This window comes from Pygocentrus nattereri, chromosome 26 (genome assembly GCF_015220715.1).
Source record: "Pygocentrus nattereri isolate fPygNat1 chromosome 26, fPygNat1.pri, whole genome shotgun sequence".
Taxonomy (NCBI): Eukaryota; Metazoa; Chordata; class Actinopteri; order Characiformes; family Serrasalmidae; genus Pygocentrus; species Pygocentrus nattereri.
In genome coordinates this window covers 18,920,337-18,943,340 of record NC_051236.1, presented here as the reverse complement: position 1 = coordinate 18,943,340, position 23,004 = coordinate 18,920,337, and the positions used below count along the sequence as shown (strand labels likewise).

At 38.1% G+C, this 23,004-nt stretch overlaps 1 protein-coding gene across 1 annotated transcript; it reads right to left on the bottom strand.

Annotated features, from left to right (window-relative positions):
- Positions 1-11,941: 11,941 nt before the first annotated feature.
- zgc:158846 (uncharacterized protein LOC100009654 homolog) lies at positions 11,942-20,097 on the bottom strand. Its single transcript, XM_017720157.2, has 9 exons — positions 19,707-20,097; positions 17,731-17,939; positions 17,381-17,441; positions 17,145-17,240; positions 14,668-14,832; positions 14,413-14,538; positions 12,804-13,024; positions 12,631-12,674; positions 11,942-12,538 (listed from the first exon to the last, which is right to left on the bottom strand). Exons 1-9 carry the CDS (start codon positions 20,001-20,003, stop codon positions 12,351-12,353), a joined length of 1,407 nt encoding a protein of 468 aa, XP_017575646.1. The 5' UTR covers positions 20,004-20,097; the 3' UTR covers positions 11,942-12,350.
- Positions 20,098-23,004: the final 2,907 nt, after the last annotated feature.

Sequence of the window (23,004 nt, the reverse complement as noted above, 5' to 3'; positions counted from 1 at the left end):
GATTGGAAATTAAATAAATAATGACTGGTCACTGGCTTTTGTACAGTATTATATAAGTCTAATCTGTAATGTAAAGGAAGTGTTGAACCTCATATAGTAGTAGTTCTGCTATTGGTCTTTGCTATTTCTGTATTGCAGTTATCTGAAGTGCCATTTCAGATCAAATACCATTGAAATCAGACCAAATTATTATTGTGACAAGTCATTTTGGATCATTTTTATTATTTATTATTATATAAATATATATATTAGGGCTGTCAAATGAAAAATTTTAAACACGATTAATCTCAGAATTTCATGTAGTTAATCGCGATTAACCACAATTTTTAAAAATCTGCATAAATGTTATAGAAAATATGGCAACACATTTTATGCTAAATGTACTCATGTTAAAAACTGCTGGGACAACAGAAAACTAAGGGAGTTTTATTCAATCACATACTAGGCAGTAATACTGAACCTACAAAACACAAAGATTTGGATTTGTAATAGATTGGGGAGCTGTAGTCTCAAATCTAACACACGTAGTCACATACTGCTGTGTCTCATTTCAGATACGTGTAACAAAAGAAAATAAAAACTAAATAAAACTTTAACTGTGCTGAAGTTGTATTTAGTCACAGCCTAAAGGACTTCACAGTACTGCGCAAAGATAAATTACACAAAGTTGGACTTCATTAAAGATATGTAGTGGTATATCACAGTGCTGCAGCACTTTAAACAGCATGTAAACGTGCCTCACTAGGAATAGAATACGTCCATGTAAACACCTTAATCGGAATAGACTAATCCGATTGAGGTAATTCGGAATACAATTTCTATCCGATTGAACGAGGTGGGTAAACCTCTAAATAATCCGTTAAATATTAGAATAATAGTCGTGTAAACGCCTGAATCGGATCTAAATAATCTGTTAAATATTAGAATAATAGTCATGTAAACGCCTGAAATGGATTTAAATAAACCGTTAAATATTAGAATAATAACAGTGTAAACGCCTGAATCGGATTACACTCCAATCGGACGGTGTAAGAACGTTCTGCGCATGCGCGGCGCGTCACAGCGAAAGGTTTATACCGTTCAACATGGCGGAGCAGGAACTGATCTGCAGAGGAGACGAGGTTTATACTCGGAGCTTTAAAAGACGGCGGTGGGACGGACGGCCAGCTTCTGTGTCTCAGAACATGACGTCTTCCTTTATAAGTGCATGTGAAGGACGTTTTTTGAGTCTGACGTCAGCCATTAAAAACACGCGTGTGCCAACTGGAAACTCGTCTCACGGCGACTGGACCTCACGTGATGCTCGCTGTCATGGTAACGTTCTCTCTCAGCGCTGCTCCACGCATGCGCGTCACTTTGCATCGGATTACTTGTAGCGAGCGTGTAAACGAAGATTTTCATCAGACTTTTGAACAGAGTGAGAATAAACACCTCAGTCTGAGTCTGTAATCTGATTGTTTTCAATCGTATTGGCAAAAATCTTCGCATGTAAACACAGCCACTTAATCCTTTACTCTTAATGAGAGACGCCGCGCGCGGTCACGTCTCAACATGAACTACGGATGACTCGCAGGGTCAAATAGAATTTCCGTTAACAGCACTATTTTTTTGATCGCGTTAAATTGAGATCGCGTAAATGTTGAGAGAGAGAGAGAGAGAGAGAGAGAGAGAGTGTGAGTGAGTGAGTGAGTGAGAGTGAGTGAGTGAGTACATCCCTGCTCTTGAAGGTCAACTCTCAACACACCTAATGCAGCTCACAAATACATTACTGAGTTAAAGTGGGCAGTGGGCATGTTAGAGCAGGGAAAACACTAAAATGTGCTTGTGGGTACTACAAGATCAGTATTGGGAAGCCCTGGCTTAGAGAATCCTTATTTCAGGCAAACTCATAGTTTACTTTAGGGCCTTAAATCCTATGCTGTTGCTAGCAGAGCATGCTTACATTCCCTCTCCAAACATAATTTATGCTCTTTACCTGCAGCACACAATAAATGCTTTATGTGTGCATGGGTGTTGTCAGTTTGCTGAAAGCCATCTGCCAGAATAGGCCTGAAAATACCTCATCACTCCCTGTCTGTGAAAACCTGCTCTGCAGAAGAATGCATGAACCAGCAAAGTAAATACTATCAACCAAGGCAAAAATGCCTTCATGGTGAAGAATCATCTGAACAGGTCTTTGTGGCTTTACGAGGACTCTCTTTCTAAAACCAAAGGGCTATTTAACAGCTGTTAACAATACACAGTTTATCATAACAGCTGATTGCTTATACTAATGCAGTGGTTAAAACTTGGTGTGAACACAGCACACAGGCTGCACTCAAAGAAACCACTTTTTTGAAAAGACTAATGGTCAAATGTACACAGTTGCTCAGAAGAACACAGGGGTAGAGGAGTTTCATGTCTTGCATATGCCTTTTTATAAGAGCACAATGATAAATTGATAATGATAAATTGCACAATGCTCCTTAGAAAAGCGCTACATTTGCTACATAAGACAATAAATAAAAGTGATGTACAGTAAATAAGATTAGCAAAATGAATATTTTAGCAGTAAAGAGCTTTCATCTAAAGAGTTCAGAAGTTCATTATGTATGTCTGTTTTTTTCTGTTCATCTACATGACTCATTTTTCTTTTTACTAGTATGTGATTCATTCATTCTAGAAGATAGCCTACCATGAGAACTTTGGCAGACAGAAAAGGGCTAGATTTATTGCTGTCTAAGCTTTATTGCTGCTGCAGGCGGGATGTTAAAGACAGATTATATACTTTGCAATAATATGACATGATTTATTAAAAGATTACTGCCACTTGCTTGCGGCCACCCGCATCCGTTTGAAAATTATTACTACACAAAGCAATTACAAAGTGCATTACACCAAGAAAATCATGTCATAACCCACACTCTAGCTGCAGAACTGCCTTAACATAACTTCTAAGGTGCATTTTTTTTAATGTATTCAACAAGAGGCGTGGCAGGAGAACCAGACAGCACAGAAACCTGAAGCAGCATGAGCAGAATTATTCACCACCTGAAATCTGAGCAACTTCACATGCAGTATTACCGAGTGTTAGAGCTATGCCAGGTGACACAACAAGAGTGAGAGTGAGAAATAGAGAGACAATAAGCATGTTTGTGTGAGGCCTAGCTTGCCTCTGACTGGACTTGTCCCAGGTTTTGAAGACGTATGCTTTAGCCTTACGCTTTTGCTGTTGTTACTGTTTTGCCTGCCTGTGCTTAGCAACCACTCAGTATGGGAGTGTGTGTGACTTCCTGTACACGCTTGCACAGTGAGCTTTGATCCAGACACTGTTTTCACTCTCCCTGGAATTAATATCAGCAGATCCAGGGTGACTCAACCTCAAAAGATTCCTCCAATCTACAGGCCAAGTGTGGCTACTGTCTGCTGCACACCCAGGCTATAGTTCAACTATAGTTGTCTTCGGCCAAGTCAGTTTCTGTTTTTCAGAAAATCTTCCAATTCTTTGAAGAAGTATTTGCTGTTAAGTGATCACCGTAGGGTGAAGTGACCGTTAGCTGACAGGTTCTATAAAATGCTGAAATCACATTTCAAAGCAATGTTCAAACAAATGAAACTTACTTGGCTAACAAAGAATGAAAGCCAACAGTTAGCATATTGAAATATAGTTTGGCATCCAACACATGCCCTGCGATTACAAGAAGGGGAGCTGCACAGTGTGCCCCACCCCATCTGTAAAATTAATTTAAGTGTTCTTGTTTAATGATCTTAATATTGTTCTAACTTAATGTTGTTCTAACTGTGAAGCGAAAGTATGTGGATAGAAATTACTTATGTAGGCATGGTACAAAGCCAACAGCCAGTATTGGCTGGACCTGATCTTCAGACCATTAGGTGGCACTGCATTAAAAAGACACACAATTTTGTAAAAGAAGCCACTGCATGGGCTCACTTTTGAAAACTACTGTCTGAGAACACAGTTTGTCACTGTGTGCACAAAAAACTCTGCCATGCAAAGAACAAAGCATATATAAATAGACTCCAGAAGTGCATCCACCTTCTCTGGGCCTGAGCGCATTTGAATTAGATTGAGGCAATATAGGTTAGGATAGGTTAGGATGGATGGATGGATGGATGGGAGCACTGAACTAAGACATAAATATGAACACTAAGTGAGTTATTTTCAATTTATGTACTATACAGACACTGAAGACATGGAAAAAAAGTTCATCCAGAATATACATTTGTTCATATAAATAAAAATACTAATATAAGGTGCATAGAATTTTAATGGAAATGTAGAGTGTCAGAAACAGTGTGCACTTTCCTAATAGTTCCGACACAGGACAGATGAATTATACAGTCTGATGGCAGTAGGAAAGTAAGACCTCTTGTAGAGCTCCTTGCTGCAGCATTGTTGCATCAGTCTGGAGCTAAAGGTTGCCAGAGCATGCTCTCAGGTAGTGGATGAGAGTCATTGTCCAGGATGTGCAGTAGGTTATATTCAGCATCCTCTCCTCACCACAGCAGTTCCAGGGCATCTAAATTGATCTCCAGCCTTCCTGATTAGTAATTAGTTTTTTTTCAGCTCCTTAGTATCCCCAGCATTCATGCTGCTGCCCCAGTACACTGCAAAATGAGACTGCAGTCTCTACCACTGGCCCTGCAGCCTTTCCTGGGTGTAGTCTTAACAGTACACCCGTAACCTGCCAGTGTGCAGTAACAGTTAGCCCAGGGATGACAGGATTGTGGGGAACCTGCTTTTCATAGCAATATTGGAGCAACATGTGCTCCCACGCAATGTCTAATCACATCCTGCACATATTACAACAGCATGTGTTAGTAGTAAAAGAGTCCTGGAGCAAAACTGCACCAGAGGAAAACATTAGTTTAAAGAGGGTAAACCACCAGCAGTACTGGCTCACTAATGCTGCAGTGGGATGAGTATAAAATGAAACTTGAGTATAAAATGAAAGAGTATAAAATTAAACTGAGTAACTTATGCAGGAGTGACAGAAAGACAGAATATTTTTTGACTATTAAAGTTATAGTGGGAGCTCTGTTTCCACTCTGTCTCAGCTGTTCCAACACAGAGACCTTGAACAGGGTAGAGGGGGGAAGTAGCAGGAATATGCCTCAAGAAAGCAATAAAGCTAAAAGGGCTAAATGGCACCCCAATGAATGTAATCCTGTTGCTAGTCTATATCAGTATTTTATACTGAAGTAACTTTCTGATTTGTTATGTTCAATTATGTAACCCATGCATATTATGTAGTGTACACACTTTGTCCTCACAGACCACCTCCACCCACAAACCTGCACAGCAGTAAGTATAGCAGCTTAACCAGAGGGCTCAGACATTTACACATATGCATTTCATAACAAGTACTTGACAAGCCTTGAACAATGTGCTCGTTGAGTAAAAACAACAGATTTGCAAATTGATGTGTCCAACTGGTAAAAAGAATGCTTTCAATTTGTCATGTTCTGCAACACTGACAAACGTGTCATAATCTTTTAAAATGTTCAGCATGCTGGATTTTAATAGCCTTTGTGCAACTTGCATACAGTGAGGATAATGAATGCACCATGCATGAAGAACTGTGTAAGCTAAATTTACCATCAGTCATGGTAGAGTGCAGATATAAGACAGTAGCTGGCAAATTACGAAAGTATATAGAAGCACAGATTGAATACCAATGACTTTAGAGCAAAGAAAACTCAGTAACCCCCTTCTGTTTACCACCTAAAGGTTTAGATGTTATCACACCTTGGCAGATTGAATCAAATTTGAGTATCTACTTGAATCTATATTTCTCTGTAAAGACAGTCTTGGATAGATCCTCCATTTGTATTCCCTTTTGACTAGATTAGAGCATAGTTCCTTCAAATACAACAGGTTATAAAAGCTTTTTGTGGTTGTACAACAGCAGGAATGTCACTTATGCTTGCAGGGGACACTTAAGTATACCCTGGCACGCTTTTCAACCTAGACTAGTCCTGTTGAGCGCTTTGTCACTCATGAGCTTTATCTCTGTGTCACTTTCAGTCAAACTGCTTACTGATAAGTCCCTGACATCTGAAGAAAGCAAATGGACAGAATTGCATCCGTCATAAGCACAATGGCCTACTTGTTAGAGCACAGTGATCACTTACTACAACATTATATTATTATGAGCCATGTTTTGAAAACTTGACAAGTTTGTCAACTTGCCATATTCAACTGGTGCTGGAACTTAAAGGGGAATTCCACAGATTTTTCAAAATGTGTGAATAATTCAATCATTGAGATGTAAACGAGGTAACTCAGAGAGGTTGGTTGTGAAAAAGGGGCATTGTAGAGAAACATACCGGCCTGCATTTCTTTACAGTGGTAGTGATTAGAAACAGGGATCGCAAATGACTGAAATGTAAGTATAGCCACTTTATTGGCCATTCAAAGTGATAAGTGAACCTGCATTGGTTTTCAGTTTTTCTTTGCAAAGTTTTTATATCATACTGTTTACCTTATAACAACCTTGCATGTACTCTTCCACGATGAATGGATTTTGAATGTAAAACAAGGTCCCAGCCTTCAGACAATGCATTCATAATCATTTTATGTAACAGCTTTCTGTGAGGTAGGTTTTAGAGGCATTGAACTGGTATGAATGTCTGGTTCCTATAACCACAACTATGAAAAAGTCTGGCTCGAAGTTTCTCTAGAATGGAGCATTTCACGTCAAACTACTCTGAATGACTTTGGTTACATCTTACATCGGTAGAATTTCTCTTTTAAAATACCTGTGAAATTATTTGAAATGTCATCTAAATGGCAAGTAAGGTGTGTATGTGGTGCAGAATTGCTGGACCTGCTGGGAGAGTCAAGTTGTAGAAAGTTCAAATGTGTCACACCACACAGTACTTTCAATATAGCAAACATGCACACATGCACACCTCCACACCTCATGGGTGTGTCACATTTCTGTTGAACAGATACCTCTCCTCATTACAAACCTGCTTTCTTAACATACGGTTCCTTTAAAAAGTACAGTGCAGGCTACTTGTTCAGTAAGTTCTGCAGACTTTCCTTATATAGCTACTTAAAGCCTAAGGGCCTGCATGTAGTACTTCTTCATTCTCATAACTGCATAACTAAGGCTAGGGTTAGGCAATATGACACATTTCATGTAATCATTTAATCGATAACATAAATTAATCACATCGCTATAGACAATTCATGGATATCAGTATACTGACCAATTGCATATTCCATTACAAAGAGAGCATAATTAAGCCTGTTTAACTAGATTGAGCACAGCACATTAACTCGTGCTAAACTCTGTGTCTTTGATAGTATTTTTTAAATGTGGTCCTACTGGTGCATATTTGTGTCTGCATTCTGTGCCAACATATCAAACATCTGAGATATTAAATATATTTTATGAAAATGTATTAAAATAAAGTATCATGATGCTGTATATTTACCACACCTCCCACCCATAACTTAAGCATTAGGCTCATAATGGTTACTGAATGCTATGTCTTAAGATAAATAACTGAATAAATGTTTTGATTCTGATTTACTATAAGAGTAAATGGTCCTGCAGCTTCTTGGTTAATGCAGCATATGGTCCGAGATGTGACTTTCCTCACATACTTCAAACACAGATCTCTACTGCAAGTTACTTTGCAGATTATGCATAAATAAGCATTAGTTTATGCAACTAATTACAACTTTTGCTAACCTTTTTCTTTTCTTTATTTTCCTTCAGTGCACATCAGTACTGGCTATAATTTGCACAACTGATAAGTGTTGTACTGTGAGAATATGGATCAGTTAGTGAGTTGAAATTCCTGCTTTCTTTGTTTTCACAAGTAACAAACCGAACTAGACACACCTACTCAAAGTATCTAACGGCTGATATAAAGACAGAGTATAAAGACTTCTTATGCAAGACCGAAAAACTACTTGCATTCTTTGACTTCCAACGTAAAAAGGAAGACAATGACTACATGGATGATTACCGTACAAGTTGCAGTTTTAAATTATCATTTGAACTCACCATGTCTTGGAAGCCAGTGGACCAAAACTTGCAAATCCTTACATGCTAATAACATTTTGATTTCCAATGAATGCAAGAACAAAAACATCACTCTAGGCCAGGCATGTCAAACTGGGTTCCTTTCAGGCCACAGCTCTGCAGAGATTTGCGTTTTCCTCATCTAGTGTTCTATATTCAATTCACAAAGCCCTTGAAATTAGCTGATGAGTTGGGTCAGGTGTGTTTAATGAAGCAGAACACTGGAGTCTGCAGCATTGTAGCCCATGAGGACTGGAGCTTGACACAAGCCTTTTGGAAGTTCTAGTTGCAAAACTTACTGCAAATGCAACTGGTGACCTAACCAGTGCATTTCAGTCAGTTGTTAGGAACGGAAAACAGTGGCAGCCACTCTACAATAGCGCTTTTTACTGAAAACTCACGTAAAATATATATAAGATATTAACATTTGTTCTAAGCTTCAAATGAAACATGGTGAGTACTTTAAAAGCTTCAAATGTTCCTGTTTGTACATTTTGTTTGGAGGTCTGTAGCGATCGACTGCAGAAAGTTGATGACCTCTGCACACTATGCGCCTCAGCATCCGCTGACCCCCGCTGTGTCATTTTACTTGGCCTAACACTTTGTGGCTGAGTTGCTGTCGTTCCCATTCGACTCCACTTTGTTATAATACCTCTGACAGTTGACTGTGGAATATTTAGTAGTGATGAAATTTCATGACTGGACTTGTTACACAGGTGGCATCCTATCATGGTACCACACTGGAATTCACTGAGCTCCTGAGAGCGACCCATTCTTTCACAAAAGTTTGTAGAAGCAGTCTGCAGGCCTAGGTGCTTAGTTTTATACACCTGTGGCCATGAAAGTGATAGGAACACCTGAATTCAATTATTTGGATGGGCAAGTGAATACTTTTGTCATACATATGGTTTCTTCTTTGTGTTTAAGAGTTTTAACTTGCAATTGTGGATGCAGTGACGAACTGTTTTCATAGGCAGTGGCTTTCAGAAGTGTTTCTTAGAAAATGTGAGTGAGTTTCAACATTTGAAATGTTTTTGTACTATTTTCAGTTAAACATGGTTTACAATTTGCACATCTTTGCATTTTGTTTTTATTTACATTTTGCACAATATCAAACTTTTTTGGAAATGGGCTTGTACTTAAAACTTGTATAATATATAGATCTCTCTCTTATTTACTCACACAAGTAATTTTTTCACAGTAGTCTTCATCTCTGGACTGTCCATTCCATCCATTCGTGCCATTGCATCCATCCATCCATCCATTTTCTAAGCCGCTTCTCCATCAGGGTCGCGTTAAGTTAACTTAATTATTATGCTAATACTTTTAATAATTTAATCATCACAATATGCTCAATTAGTTTGCATGTTACTTTACTATGCTAATACTATCTATTATTGTATTACTGTTCTTGTAATAGGGCATATTACTGTACTGCCTTTATGTGTTATTTGCACCATTTTACTGTACTGTATGTATAGCATTGTACTGCTCTGTTTTGTTTCACATAACTAGTTTTGCCTTATTTAATTGTCTTGTGTAGCTGAACCATGTGTATTCCCATATATATAATACTATGACCTCTTCTGCTAAAGGTTGAACTCTATCACTGCTGTCAAAGTAATGTTAACCCCTGTTTACCTGCAAAACATTTCCATACATGCTAATCCCCTGAGTTTCTGTTACTACTGCTGAGGATTATGCCTGTTGAAGCTTGCGCTGAGAGCCAAAAAAAGGGGGGAGAGAGAGAGAGAGAGAGAGAGAGAGAGAGAGAGAGAGAGAGAGAGAGAGAGAGAGAGAGAGAGAGAGAGAGAGAGAGAGAGAGAGAGAGAGAGAGAGAGAGAGAGAGAGAGAGGAAATAGACAGAGAAGAAAGGGTGAAAAGGGAAAAAAGAAAGAGCAGTCTTGCTGTTCACCATTTTCAATATTTTTCCTTTATACAAATTCAAAGGATTTTCATAAGTTACTCAACAACTTACCTTAGGGGCCTGTTGGGTGGGTTTCAGGCAAACGTGTCACCATCTGTCTCCAAAATCACTGCTCTGCCCTGTTATGGAAATGTGAAGAATGTTCTAGCTTGATGTCCATTTCTTTCTTATTCCCTACCTTTCTTCACTGTTTCACCACACCACATCATTTCCAAGCCTATACCCTCACTCAGCTCTGTTATTTTAGCCTAAATGTAGTATAAATGTAAAATAACAAATACCATTATTATACGTGCTGCCTAGGTAGCTTCTCATCTCAATACATACAATGGCATGCTTCTAAACTGCAAGGAAGCATAATTATTGTCATGTTTTATGGAACTAAATTTTATTGAAAATAAGTCTGCATGAGCTTATATTCTTTACTTGTTGATATAAAGCCACTCATGTTGTAGTGTCTCTCTGGTATTCCCTTATTCTGCTGTTTTATATCCAAGTGATGCAAAAGTCTGACACAGCAGTGCTAATAATATCACCTGCACAGACAAAGACACAGTCTAAATCATGGATGTCAGTATTTTCCCAAGGGGCCACTACCAAGCTTGAAATGAGTGTTGAAATGTGTCTTTCCAGTCCAAAGAAATTTGGAGTTTGCATCATGTTTGCACAATACGATCTGTTGCAAACAAAGTTATACAATATATTCCATGAGCTGACTTACAATGATTTAACTATAAGAGTGAATTTCTATGGATACAGATATGTGGAAAAAGTCAGAGGTTAATAGTCAATGCAGATTAATGTGAACTGTGAAATTCAATGTGCAGCATTTAATAACATGGCAAGAAGAATTCAATAACAAGAAGCATTCAAGTATGCAGTTGTATGCAAAACTTTCTTCAAAGTTTAGTGCACTTTCTATTTATTTGCTGACACATCAGAAAAAACATGTTAAATGTGCCATAACTTGCCACATTTTATACTGTTTTCCCAGTATGTTAAATTAAGCAAAAAAAACAATAATTGCGCTTAAATATGTACAGAAGTGTGGTCTCTGTAGAGGATGTGTTAACTTATTGTCACTCAGTAAATCAACAGAACATGTAACGTGACCAGGGTCATGTTTTTGCATCTGACTATTAGTTATGATCAACCTATAAAAACTAAAAACTCAACTCCATGGTATTTTCTAAAGACACTTACTTAATTTCTCTCCAAATGTATGAGAGCCAGACAAGATTAGGTATGAGAAGGACTTCTGTCTGGAAGCGTAGGCTCCAGGTCTAATTTCAACAGTCTTAAAAAAAAGTTTAAGACCTAACACAATTAGATGTCAACTCAGTTAAGTCCTAAAAATGTTAAGGAATGTGCAGCATCAGTGACACCTGATTATAAAACAGTGGCAAACAATGCTGGATCTAAAACAACTGGGAAGAGATGTTTAAGATGTTTTATTGTGAGTTTTTTTCATGGACAAATAATGAATAAATATTATATAAGCCAAATTGTCACTGTAATAATTTGTTGATGACTTGATTATTTATAAATAATAATATAAATGTTGAAATTGTACCTTTATGATCATACTTGTAAAATGAAATTATTATCTAGCCAACAAGCTCCACAGTATACCTTTTCTGTTTGACTTGTATGTAAATTGTATGTTATTTGACTATTAAATAAGGCAATTCAAATAATCTGATAACTGGCCTTAATGGATTTGAAGAGTTTTCTTAGTGCTCCCTCTTCTGTTTTAAGAAGGCAATGCAAATAAATCACTTCCCTGTTAGCACACAGATGCTTTCAGATATTACAGTATGAGAATCAATTCTTATTTAAGATAGATGCTTATTATAGATTTATCAACAGCTAAGGAAAACAAATACTGGCATGTTTGTACATTTTTATCAGTTTGACTTCAAAGAAACCCATTAATCCTAATGTAATAAAAGAAAGAAATGAGATTACTGTGGTGTGTCATTGGGAACAGCTTTATTGTTGGGTTCCACAATGGAAAACAAGTTGTTGTTCAGTCTTACAGATTTTCAATCCCAATCTGTTTACTTTCTTTCTCTCATTGAATTTTTAAAACTGGAGTAAGAGAGAGAAAAACAAGTGATATAATTGCTGGTTGAAAGTGACAGTTATTTACTGTCAAAGAAATCATATCACTGGATCTAGATGCTGCACCCAGGCACTGGGTTTTAGCTGTATTGCGATGGCATAATTACAAGAGAAAAATAAAACAGTAATGGTGTGTAGAGTAATACTACATTACTATTATAATAATTTTATAATATTGAGTTTAGAGTGTAAAAACTTCAAATATCAAATAATCTTTCTTTTTATTAACCAATCGTTCAATAAAATGAACATAATCTCTACTCTGTAATCTCCATTTTTTCTTCAGTGTTTGCTTTCACATCCTGAGCTGTGATGATGGTTTTCTTGGTTTCGGTGACTTTAGTGATACTGGTGGAACTAGTGGTGCCAGCAATTTGAGGACGAGTCCCAGCACTGTGAGATGAGATGATGCTGCTTTCTAGCAGATAAGGCTGGTATTTTAAGGCTGAGAGATATAAAGCGATAGGTTAAAAGTATGCTGATAACAAGATTAAATTGCACAAAGAGCAGGAGAGAGAGAGAGACAGTAGAACTCACAGCTCTGTCTGGAGATACTGACTGCCTGGACTCCACGAACCAATCTGGAAAAACACGATCAGATAATTGTTCATTTTTCAAAGACATACAGACAAGATGGCCAACAAATATTGTTTTAGTTAATCTACTGTATTTAGCAAAAGATCTCAAAGCAGAATAATGATCCTTCCTACCTGCTTTCCTCTCCTTCTAGTAGTTTCCTGTAAGTGGCGATCTCTATGTCCAAGGCCAGTTTGATGTTCATAAGTGACTGGTACTCACGCACCTGCCGGGCCATGTCATGCTTAGCCCTCTGGAGGGCGTCCTCCAGGTCCTTAATGCGGAGCCTAGCTTCTTTCACAGCTAGTTCTCCACGCTCCTCTGCTTCTGTGACCTGACTCTCCTGATTAGAGCGCTGGAACCATGAGGGCAGAGAACAAATGCCATATAAGATGAAAACGTTCCTGTTGTCCATCTTATCTGACACTAGCAGTTGTTTTCTCATGTTTACAACCTTCTTTTAGGAAACTGCTAATGATTTATGGTTTACCATCAACCTCTGTATTCCTGAACTTTTATTAGATGTTGTGTTTGTGGACTGTTTTGTATAAAACAGTCAGAGCCTAAAAACAATAAGCTGCCTTTATGGCTGCTTCTACACAACCCACAGATATCTTGGAAAAGTCAACTGTTCTCATCATATGGAGATATTTGAGGTCCATAGAGTGCTGAATTGACTGTCCCACTAAGGTGATGCACTGCTATCTGGGGATGACCAACATCAACATAAAGAGACACCTGAATGTCTGGCTCTATACCAAAGCCATGATTCTACACTGGCCTTGCAAGAGAGTCTCTGGTGATGTTGTCCCATTCAAGATTCTTAAGAGAATAAATAAGGTAATGCAGCATCAGAAACTTTCTCTATATTACTTTGTTTCACTGTCCCTTCTTATTTATATCCACAGGCCCACTGTCCTTGGCCCTCTGCTGGGTCTTGAATTCCTGGACTCCCACCTTCTGTTCTCTCAAAGAATAGATTTGGCCTCTGTAATGAGGGCTGTCCTGGATTCTTGTTGGAGAAGAGATTGGCTGGAAAACCTGGTCTGAAACACAGGGCTTGGGTCTCTGCTAGAGATGTCCTGAACCCATGCTTAAATAGGACCGTCAGCAGCCACTGGGACTGTACTTTGATAATTTAAGACTGTATCTGAGAAGCTTATTTCAAGCTTCAGTGTTCAACAAGGGGAAGATTAGAGAATACACAAATGAAATAAGTTTAGAGTGTGTGACATTCATAACTCATACAATAAAAAATAATTACATGCCTGAAAACATCCATAACCACCGTTAGGGTAAAAATTAAGAACCTTAAAACAGCCAGAGCTCTAGTGAACAAGCCTGAAAGTGGACTCAAGTGTATTGCACTCCTACACACAGCTTGAAATTTGCAATATATGGTAGCATTTTGTGGTCATAATATCTTCAAAGCTACAACTATTTCTATTCAAAGCAACAATTTGGAAGATGTGCCAGAAGAAAACAATGTATTTCATATAACCAAAAACTCCTGGAGTTTTCTAACTGCTCCTAGTCAGATGAGACAATAATAGTTGGATTATTGCTTTTTGGCAAATATTCCAAATAATTCCAAATTTTTTACTAAAGGTGTCATTAATTATGGAGCTGGCTTTATATGAAGCAAAATGCATGTACTGCTGACCCTCACATGTATGTGTACAAAAATACTGTTTGTATACAGGAAGGAGGAAAGAGGTGGTTTTGTATAAAAGGAGCTCTTACCAGTCCCTTGATAGCATCAATCTCAGACTGCATACGTTGAACTTTGCGAGTATACTCAGCAATCTCAGCTTTAGCGCTTCTTAAGTTGTCACCATGTTTAGTAGCTGACACTTGTAACTCTTCATACTAAAAAGCACAAAAATTTAGATGGTATTTGAGTCAGGGAAAATTTTGATACAGTACAAAGTTTAAAAACATATGCATATTTCATCTGTGCTAATAACATTCCAGACTCAGACACATGAGCTCTCTTACCTTCTGTTGGTACCAGCTCTCGGCCTCAGCACGGTTGCGGTTGGCAATTTCTTCATACTGAGCACGCACTTCAGCCACAATGGCATCCATGTCCAAAGTCCTGCTGTTGTCCATCTCCACAACCACAGATATGTTCTTGATCTGAAACTGCAGCTCATGCAGCTCCTGTCCAGGTGAATGAAGTAAAATGGCTAAGATAATAATCAACAACCTTTTATCATCATGGATGAAGCAATGAACATGTAAGATATGAAGCGATGTGTATTCATGTTTTAGCTCAATAAATTCTACAAACCCGATTCCAAAAAAAGTTGTGAAAGCAGATACAATACACGAAAACAAAAAAACAAAAGGCAGTTATCTGTAGGTTACCTTTTTACAGGTATTTATATGAAAAAGCACAAAGAAGAGATATTTAATGGTTTACCTAAACAACTTGTTTTTGTAAATACACAAACATTCTAAATTTGATGCCTGCCATTCCAAAAAATTGGGACAGGAGCAATGGGAATTCTGGTAAGCTTGAATGATCAAAGCACCTGTTTTGGAACCTTCCCCAGGTAAACAGGTGAATAGGTAACAAGTGCTGCTAACATGATTGGGTGTAAAAGGAGCATGGCTCAGCTGCAAATGGTGTCCTCAGCTCCCAAACAATTACCAAACATTGTTAAAAGAGGAAAGGTGACACATTTTTGGAACGTTATGGATGTCAAATTTAAAACTAAGCATACATATATGTATGCTTATTCTTAATTTGACGTGTGTGTGTGTGTGTATATAATATATATGCTTATTCTTAATTTGACGTGTGTGTGTATATAATATATATGCTTATTCTTAATTTGACGTGTGTGTATTTAGTCAGCCACTGATTGTGCAAGTTTTCCTACTTAAAAAGACAAGAGAGGTCTGTAATTTTCATCATAGGTACACTTCAACTATGAGAGACAATATGAGAAAAAAATCCAGGAAATCACATTGTAGGATTTTTAAAGAATTTATTTGTAAATTATGGTGGAAAATAAGTATTTGGTCAAAAACAAAAGTTCAACTCAATACTTTGTAACATAACCTTTGTTGGCAATGACAGAGGTCAAACGTTTCCTGCAAGTCTTCACCAGGTTTGCACACTGTAGCTGGTATTTTGGCCCATTCCTCCTGCAGATCTTCTCTAGAGCAGTGATGTTTTGGGGCTGTCGCTGGGAAACACTGACTTTCAACTCCCTCCACAAATTTTCTATGGGGTTGAGGTCTGGAGACTGGCTAGGCCACTCCAGGACCTTGAAATGCTTTTTACGGAGCCACTCCTTCGTTGCCCGAGCGGTGTGTTTGGGATCATTGTCATGCTGGAAGACCCAGCCATGTTCCATCTTCAATGCTCTCACTGATGGAAAGAGGTTTTAGCTTAAAATCTCATGATACATGGCCCCGTTCATTCTTCCCTTAACACGGATCAGTCGTCCTGTCCCCTTTGCAGAAAAACAGCTCCAAAGCATGATGTTTCCTTCAACTCAGGTTCAGCTCAGCATTCTTCTTCCTCCAAAAACGACGAGTTGAGTTTTTACCAAAAAGTTCTATCTTGTTTTCATCTGACCACATGATATTCTCCCAATCCTCTTCTGGATCATCCATATGCTCTCTGGCAAACTTCAGACAGGCCTGGACATGTACTGGCTTAAGCAGGGGGACACGCCAGGCACTGCAGGATTTGAGTCCCTATCAGCGTAGTGTGTTACTGAGGATAGCCTTTGTTACTTTGGTCCCAGCTCTCTGCAGGTCATTCATCAGGTCCCTCCGTGTAGTTCTGGGATTTTTGCTCACCGTTCTCATGATCATTTTGACCCCACGGGATGAGATCTTGCATGGGGCCCCAGATAGAGGGAGATTATCAATGGTCTTGTAGGTCTTCCATTTTCTTACAATTGCTCCCACAGTTGATTTATTCACACCAACCTGCTTGCCTATTGTAGATTCACTCTTCCCAGCCTGGTGCAGGGCTACAATTTTCTTCCTGGTGTCCTTCAACAACTCTTTGGTCTTGGACATGGTTAAGTTTGGAGTCTGACTGTTTCAGGCTATGGACAGGTGTCTTTTTTATATATATATATATATATATATAAATTATTTTAAAATCCTACAATGTGATTTCTTGGATTTTTTTTCTCATATTGTCTCTCATAGTTGAAGTGTATCTATGATGAAAATTACAGACCTCTCTCAAGTTCAGGAGAACTTGCACAATCAGTGGCTGACTAAATACTTTTTTACCCCACTGTATGTATATATATATATATATATATATACACACACACACATATATATGAAAAAAAGCAAAAAATAATAGTTATTTAGTTGAAGCGTTAAACATGGAAAAGGTTTGTACTTCAACACAACATTCAGTGTCATATTAATTAACTCAAAGTGCAAATTAACTATGTAGACCAACTGAATTCAAATAAGAACAAATAAAACTATACCTGTTCATAGATCGTTTTCAGGAGCTGAATCTCCTCTATCAGGCCATCTAGTGTAGCCTCCAGGTCTACCTTAGCTATGAAGGCCTCATCAGCATCCTGACGCACACAGACATACAGAAACAGTCATCTGGGTCCACCCTTCATGTTCAGCCATTGCTAAAGCAAACTTTTCAGTACAAAAACTGGTAAAAACAATCCCTGTTGTACTCTGGAGGTTCACCAGTTCTGTGACAGACCTTTTTGATGAGCACAAAGTTGTTCTCACACTCAGTGCGCTTGTTGATCTCTTCTTCATACCTGATAGAGAGGTAGGTGAACAGACATACAATATATAAATCACATGAGCACATTCAATTACATATTTTCTATAGACCTCTGTTTTTAATGAAGAATTTCCTTTTAATGTAAGTTAACAAGATGAGATTTTATTCAGAGTAACTTTGGACCGTTTCTGTTGAATTATTTACATTGTGTAAAGGGCAGACATGGCATAGGTTTCCCATGACAGCGACAACATGCTCCCCCAAAGCTTTCGTTAAATATTTTGTAGGTTGTTGTGATTGCTATATTTTAAAGGCCTTCATACTTAGTTTTGAAGTCTTCCACTAAGCCCTTCATGTTGTTCAGGTCAGACTCCAGGCGCAATTTCTGGTTTCCCAGGCCATCCAGCTGTCTGCGCAGGATAGCGATGTAATCCTCATACACAGAGTCAATTTTGGAATGGGAGGTTGTTTTCTCCTGCAGAAGACTCCACTTGGTCTCCAACATTTTGTTCTGCTGCTCCAGGAAACGCACCTGTGGTGGAAGATCAAATATACATGCATACCTTTATTTATAATAGCAGATAGTGGTTCTCCATTTTCGGAGACCTCAGCCAGTCTACACTTTAATTTTATCACAGTTCTCTGTGTGTTAATGTGCAAAAGTAGCTAAAATGACAAATACATATTTGTTTGCAGTGAGCAAAAACTAAAAATAAGCACATGCTGGAGAAAAACAGTGCCATTCATTGTAGAAACGTGCAATTCACCGGGAATAGCTTAGACCGGGGCTGATCCTTGGCAACCTTGAGTAGCCCACAATTTTGCTGTTAGCTCAACTGTAACAGGTATTCTGTGTTCTTGCTTGGATTACTTGTGTTGGAAGTTGGGATGGAGTAAACCATATGGAGCATATTGTGTGAAATTTTGGTTTATACCCTCTCTGCCTTTCAGGACAAATTAGAAACTCATTGAGACAAACTGCAAATAATTATGGTACATGCAGTTATGCACTCTAATGCATGCACATTTCCAGCAAGGTGTATTTGTTCCAAAAAAAAGTTTTAGGAACAACAAATAAATAGAGTAACTGAGAAGGAGGTAGATAAGATAAGCAGCGAGAGTAAACTGATTGTGAGGCTAAGGGGAGAGGGGTGGATTCATAGTGGAATGTGCTGGGAACTCTGATAACTATGTTCATTCTTGGAATCAATTCATTCTTTCACATAGATTTTAGAGTGGGATGTGTCATCACTTGGCCTCATTGCTGATAGGGTGTGAATTTTATGGGTTACAGAGTCAGGAAAAATAAGTGTGTGTGCGAAAGCATGCATGGGTGGTGCTTTTAAGCTGATAGTGAACTTTTACAAAGATGTACAGGTGGGAGTTTATGACCAAGTGAACATTAGCCCTTTAGGTGGATGGGTGCAGTACAGGGTGTGGTGTGTCTATACAATGAGTTAGAGATTGCTAAGCCATTAACAATTAATATTGGAAGGAATGCTTGAAATATGAACAGATACCTCAGGTCAAGCATCAGTCTTCACTGTGAATGCTACTGTACACACTCTCATTACACAATATCAGACATGGGAAGCTGAATTAATGACATTAGCTGAATTAATGACATATATGAATGTTAATGAATTGTATCCATTGGAAATTATAAACAGCCAATACATTTCTCCATATTGCTTATCTTCTACTATTTTTTTCTGTGAAATTCAATATAGTTCTGCACATTTCTACCCATGCAAAAAGCAAATGCAGATCTGAATTTACGTGGAGCATCTGTCAAGAATTAATAAGGGCGAACCCTTTGAATATTGTAAAATGAATATTGTATATTGTAAGTATTAAGTATTGTTTTGCTTCAGTATGATCACAAACTTAACAGGTAAAGCCATTTATACCATTCTACCAATTTTATCACACTGGGGATGAGAGGTTATAGTTTAAATACAACATAATTGTGTTGACCAGTAATATTAGGTTGATCGATAACATTGTGAAAAATGTCCAATTTCCAGTTTAGAATTAATTCTAAGTCTTGTCATCTGTCATTTGATAATAAGGGTTGATTTAACATTGTTTGGATATGTGAGAACAGTTCTAAAATAGATTTTATTGTGTGGAACTGGACATTGCATCACATCACACTCCTTCTACTCAGACTCAGACTGACACAACCATTCATCACAAATATACATTTAAACAAAGCAATGGACTGGTCCAGAAAGGTCAATATGAAGGCAGAAGAGCATAGAGAGTAACAGGGTGAGATTTTTTTTAACTTTCTTACTTTATCGATGAAGGAAGCAAAGCGGTTGTTGAGGACCTTGATCTGCTCTTTCTCCTGAATTCTGATAGCCTGGATCTCAGGGTCAATCTCCAGGTTCAAGGGAGCCAGGAGGCTTTTGTTGATGGTGACCGCTGTCACTGGAAGGCACACAGTGGGACCAGCACCCCAACCTGCCCCACCGAAGTAGCCCGAAGAGGAGCTGTGCACATTAAAGTTCTTGATGAAGGGGTCTCTGAAGCCATAGCTGCTCTGGGAGACTGATGAAAAAGACCGTACTGTTTTCTTCGTGCTGGACATCGCCAAACACCAGAGGAGAAAGCAGAAACAGTAAGAAAGTGGGTGGGTATGACAGGAGCTCACTGGAGGAGACTTGAGCAGATGGATAGAGGGGAATGTCCCGCACTCTTTTATCTGAGGGAGGGAGGGGAATGAAGCCTGCAGATTGGTTGATTCTTAATGAGGGTGTGAATGAAAAGAGTGTAATATAAATGTTACACATTAACCATCTCACTGCAATTAGTATCAGCTACATGTCTCAAATATCTCAAATCTTATAATTACTTGCTATTTTATAGAATTATCTCCCAAAAGGTTTATAGACTATTATGTAGAATTAAGATTAATCAGCAATAGTCAGTATACAGTACATGGTATTAAAGTGACTGGGGCTTAAAGAATAATGACAGTAAACTGTGTCACACCAGGAAAAAGAAAATACTGTCACAATAAATGTTCATGTTGAATTTGTATTATTTTAAAGCAGCATTTCTAGTGAGTGCAAAACTGAAACAAAGGAGCTCAAAAGCATGTTAACTTAAAGTTTCAGAAGTGATTGGCTTTGCAGGTATCAAGTGTACATAGACATGAGATTATGCAACTCAGTAAAACACATGTTCAGCAAATGACCTTCAGTATTGTCTCAAACCTGTGTAACCATACAAGCTACATAAAAATCTTTTTTATTAATTATAGAACATAATTAATAAAAAACAGAAGCTTTTCTTCATGCAAAGTCTGCATCCCCACTAAGTTAGGATTCACACATTTTTATGTGGTTCTCTGTGGAAAAAATAATGGTTGTAATGGGTGTGTATACAATCATGTGGAGATAACAGCTCACAACCCTTGTAACTTATTTTTCTTTGAAACTGTAACAGTGGCAGCAAGAATGTGGGTGGGAGTCTAAGCAGTAAAATAAGTTATTATATTATTATATTATATTATTATATTATATTATTATTATAATATTATTATAAACGAAACACCAGCTTCACTTGAATTTTATTCAACGCATAATTATTTAAGTATCCATGAAGTTTCACAATGGGTAAAATTATGTATTGTAGCTGTGGGATGGTGAGATGCATTTTGCAAATATTTGCTAGCTTATTTTGAGCAGGTATAACACTTCAGACTTGTCTTCTGAAGGTACTCAAATGCCTGATATTCAAGTTCACTATCCTGAACCCATGTCTTCAGCAGATATTCGGGTATTCAAATGGCAGTCAAATTCAGCAGACCCATTTCTTCAAGTCACTACTCAAGTGCTTGGCACTCAAATCCGGTATCCTGGACCTATGTCCTCAGCAGATATTCGAGTATCTGGTAGTTATATCCAGAATCCTGGACTCGTCTTTGGCAGATACTAAAGTGTCTGGTATTCAAGTTCAGTATCCTGGACCCACATCTTCAGCACATCCTCAAGTACCTGGTAGTCAATTCCAGAATCCTGAAACACGTTTACAGCAGATACTCAAGTGCCTGATGTTAAAGCCTAGTATCCTGGAACCAAGTATTCAGCAGGTAGCCAAATAGGTATACAAGCGCAGCATCCTGGACTCCCATCTTCAGAATATACTCAAGTGCTGGGTATTCAAAATCAAAACCCTGGATCCACATCTTCAGCAGATATGCAAGTTCAGTGTCCTGGACCCACATCTTCAGCATATTCTTGAGTACAAAGTATTCAATTCCAGAACCCTGAAACATGTTTTTAGCAGATACTCAAATGTCTGGTATTCAAGCCTAATATCCTGGACTCATATTTTCAGCAGATACCAGGTATTTTGAGGTCTAGATTAGTTTCTGTTTTATGGATCAACAACATTCCAGGAAATGCATCAAATAGGTTTATGTAAAGGCAATAGCGGGCGCTGGTGTTTGATAGTTTCAGGTTCATAGGTTCAGAGATCATATCACTACATGGACTGTGTGTATATTTTATACAAATTTATATTTACCAAAATAGCCATTTTATTCAGCACATTCAATCATTCACACAACTATCTGTACATATTCTTCCTTTTTAAGTCAAACTCTTGTGGGTGCAGCTATGTTGATTCCATGGCTGTTGCTAGGCAGCATATGTCATAAACCGCAGGTGAGTATGAACAAACTACAAATATGACATTTTTACAGCAGAGACTCCCCTGGTCAAAGCTCAGGGTGGGCCTCCTTTTGTTTAATCTTTTATCTTCAGGTAATATGTCTACTACTGGAGCTTACAGTATATTTAAAATACTCTAAATAAGGACTTTTAGATGTATCATCTTTACAGCTACACATGGATTCAAATAATGCCAATGTACTGACAGCAATTGTGAACATTCACTCTAATAAATTATTTCAAGTGTATTACACTGTAGTCAGATAACAAAACACAACAAAAACATATCCAATAACTACATTTTAGGTGTGGAAATCAGCTAGTGTAAGTACTTAGAAATTATTATGAAATTAAGAGGCAGGATATTAGCTTTATTCTGAGTGTACGATATAGAACTCACAGCTTGTAGGGGACTGATATTCCTGACTATTGTAGTACTTGACTACATGTACAGGAATGATCCATAACTATATATATATACAACTACATATATATATATATGAGATACGGAGAAAGAATGAAGTGGAAGAAAAATGTATTTGTGTGTGCTAATCTGTGTTGATTTCAGCATAGTGGCTCAAATGTCTGACTCTGGCCTTCCCTGAATATTTTGGTGTTTTTCCTGCTTTAGCAAACCTGATCCTAGTCATTAACAAGTACCACATGAGTTGAAGTGGGTGTTTGAGAGCAGGGCTGCTCCCAGACCAGGGGTAGGGCTGGAGCCCTCTGCTGTGTGTCTAATCTGTTACTTATTCTGTCTGTTACTTATTCTGCAGCTATTTGACCACTAGAGGCCAGCAGACCTAATCTTTTCCTAGAAATCTGACCTGTCGTCCAACTTTTAGTTCATAATACAGTTCTGTACAGACAGCACCTCTCAGTGGCCGAGAACAGTCCTGCACTCTCTACTTC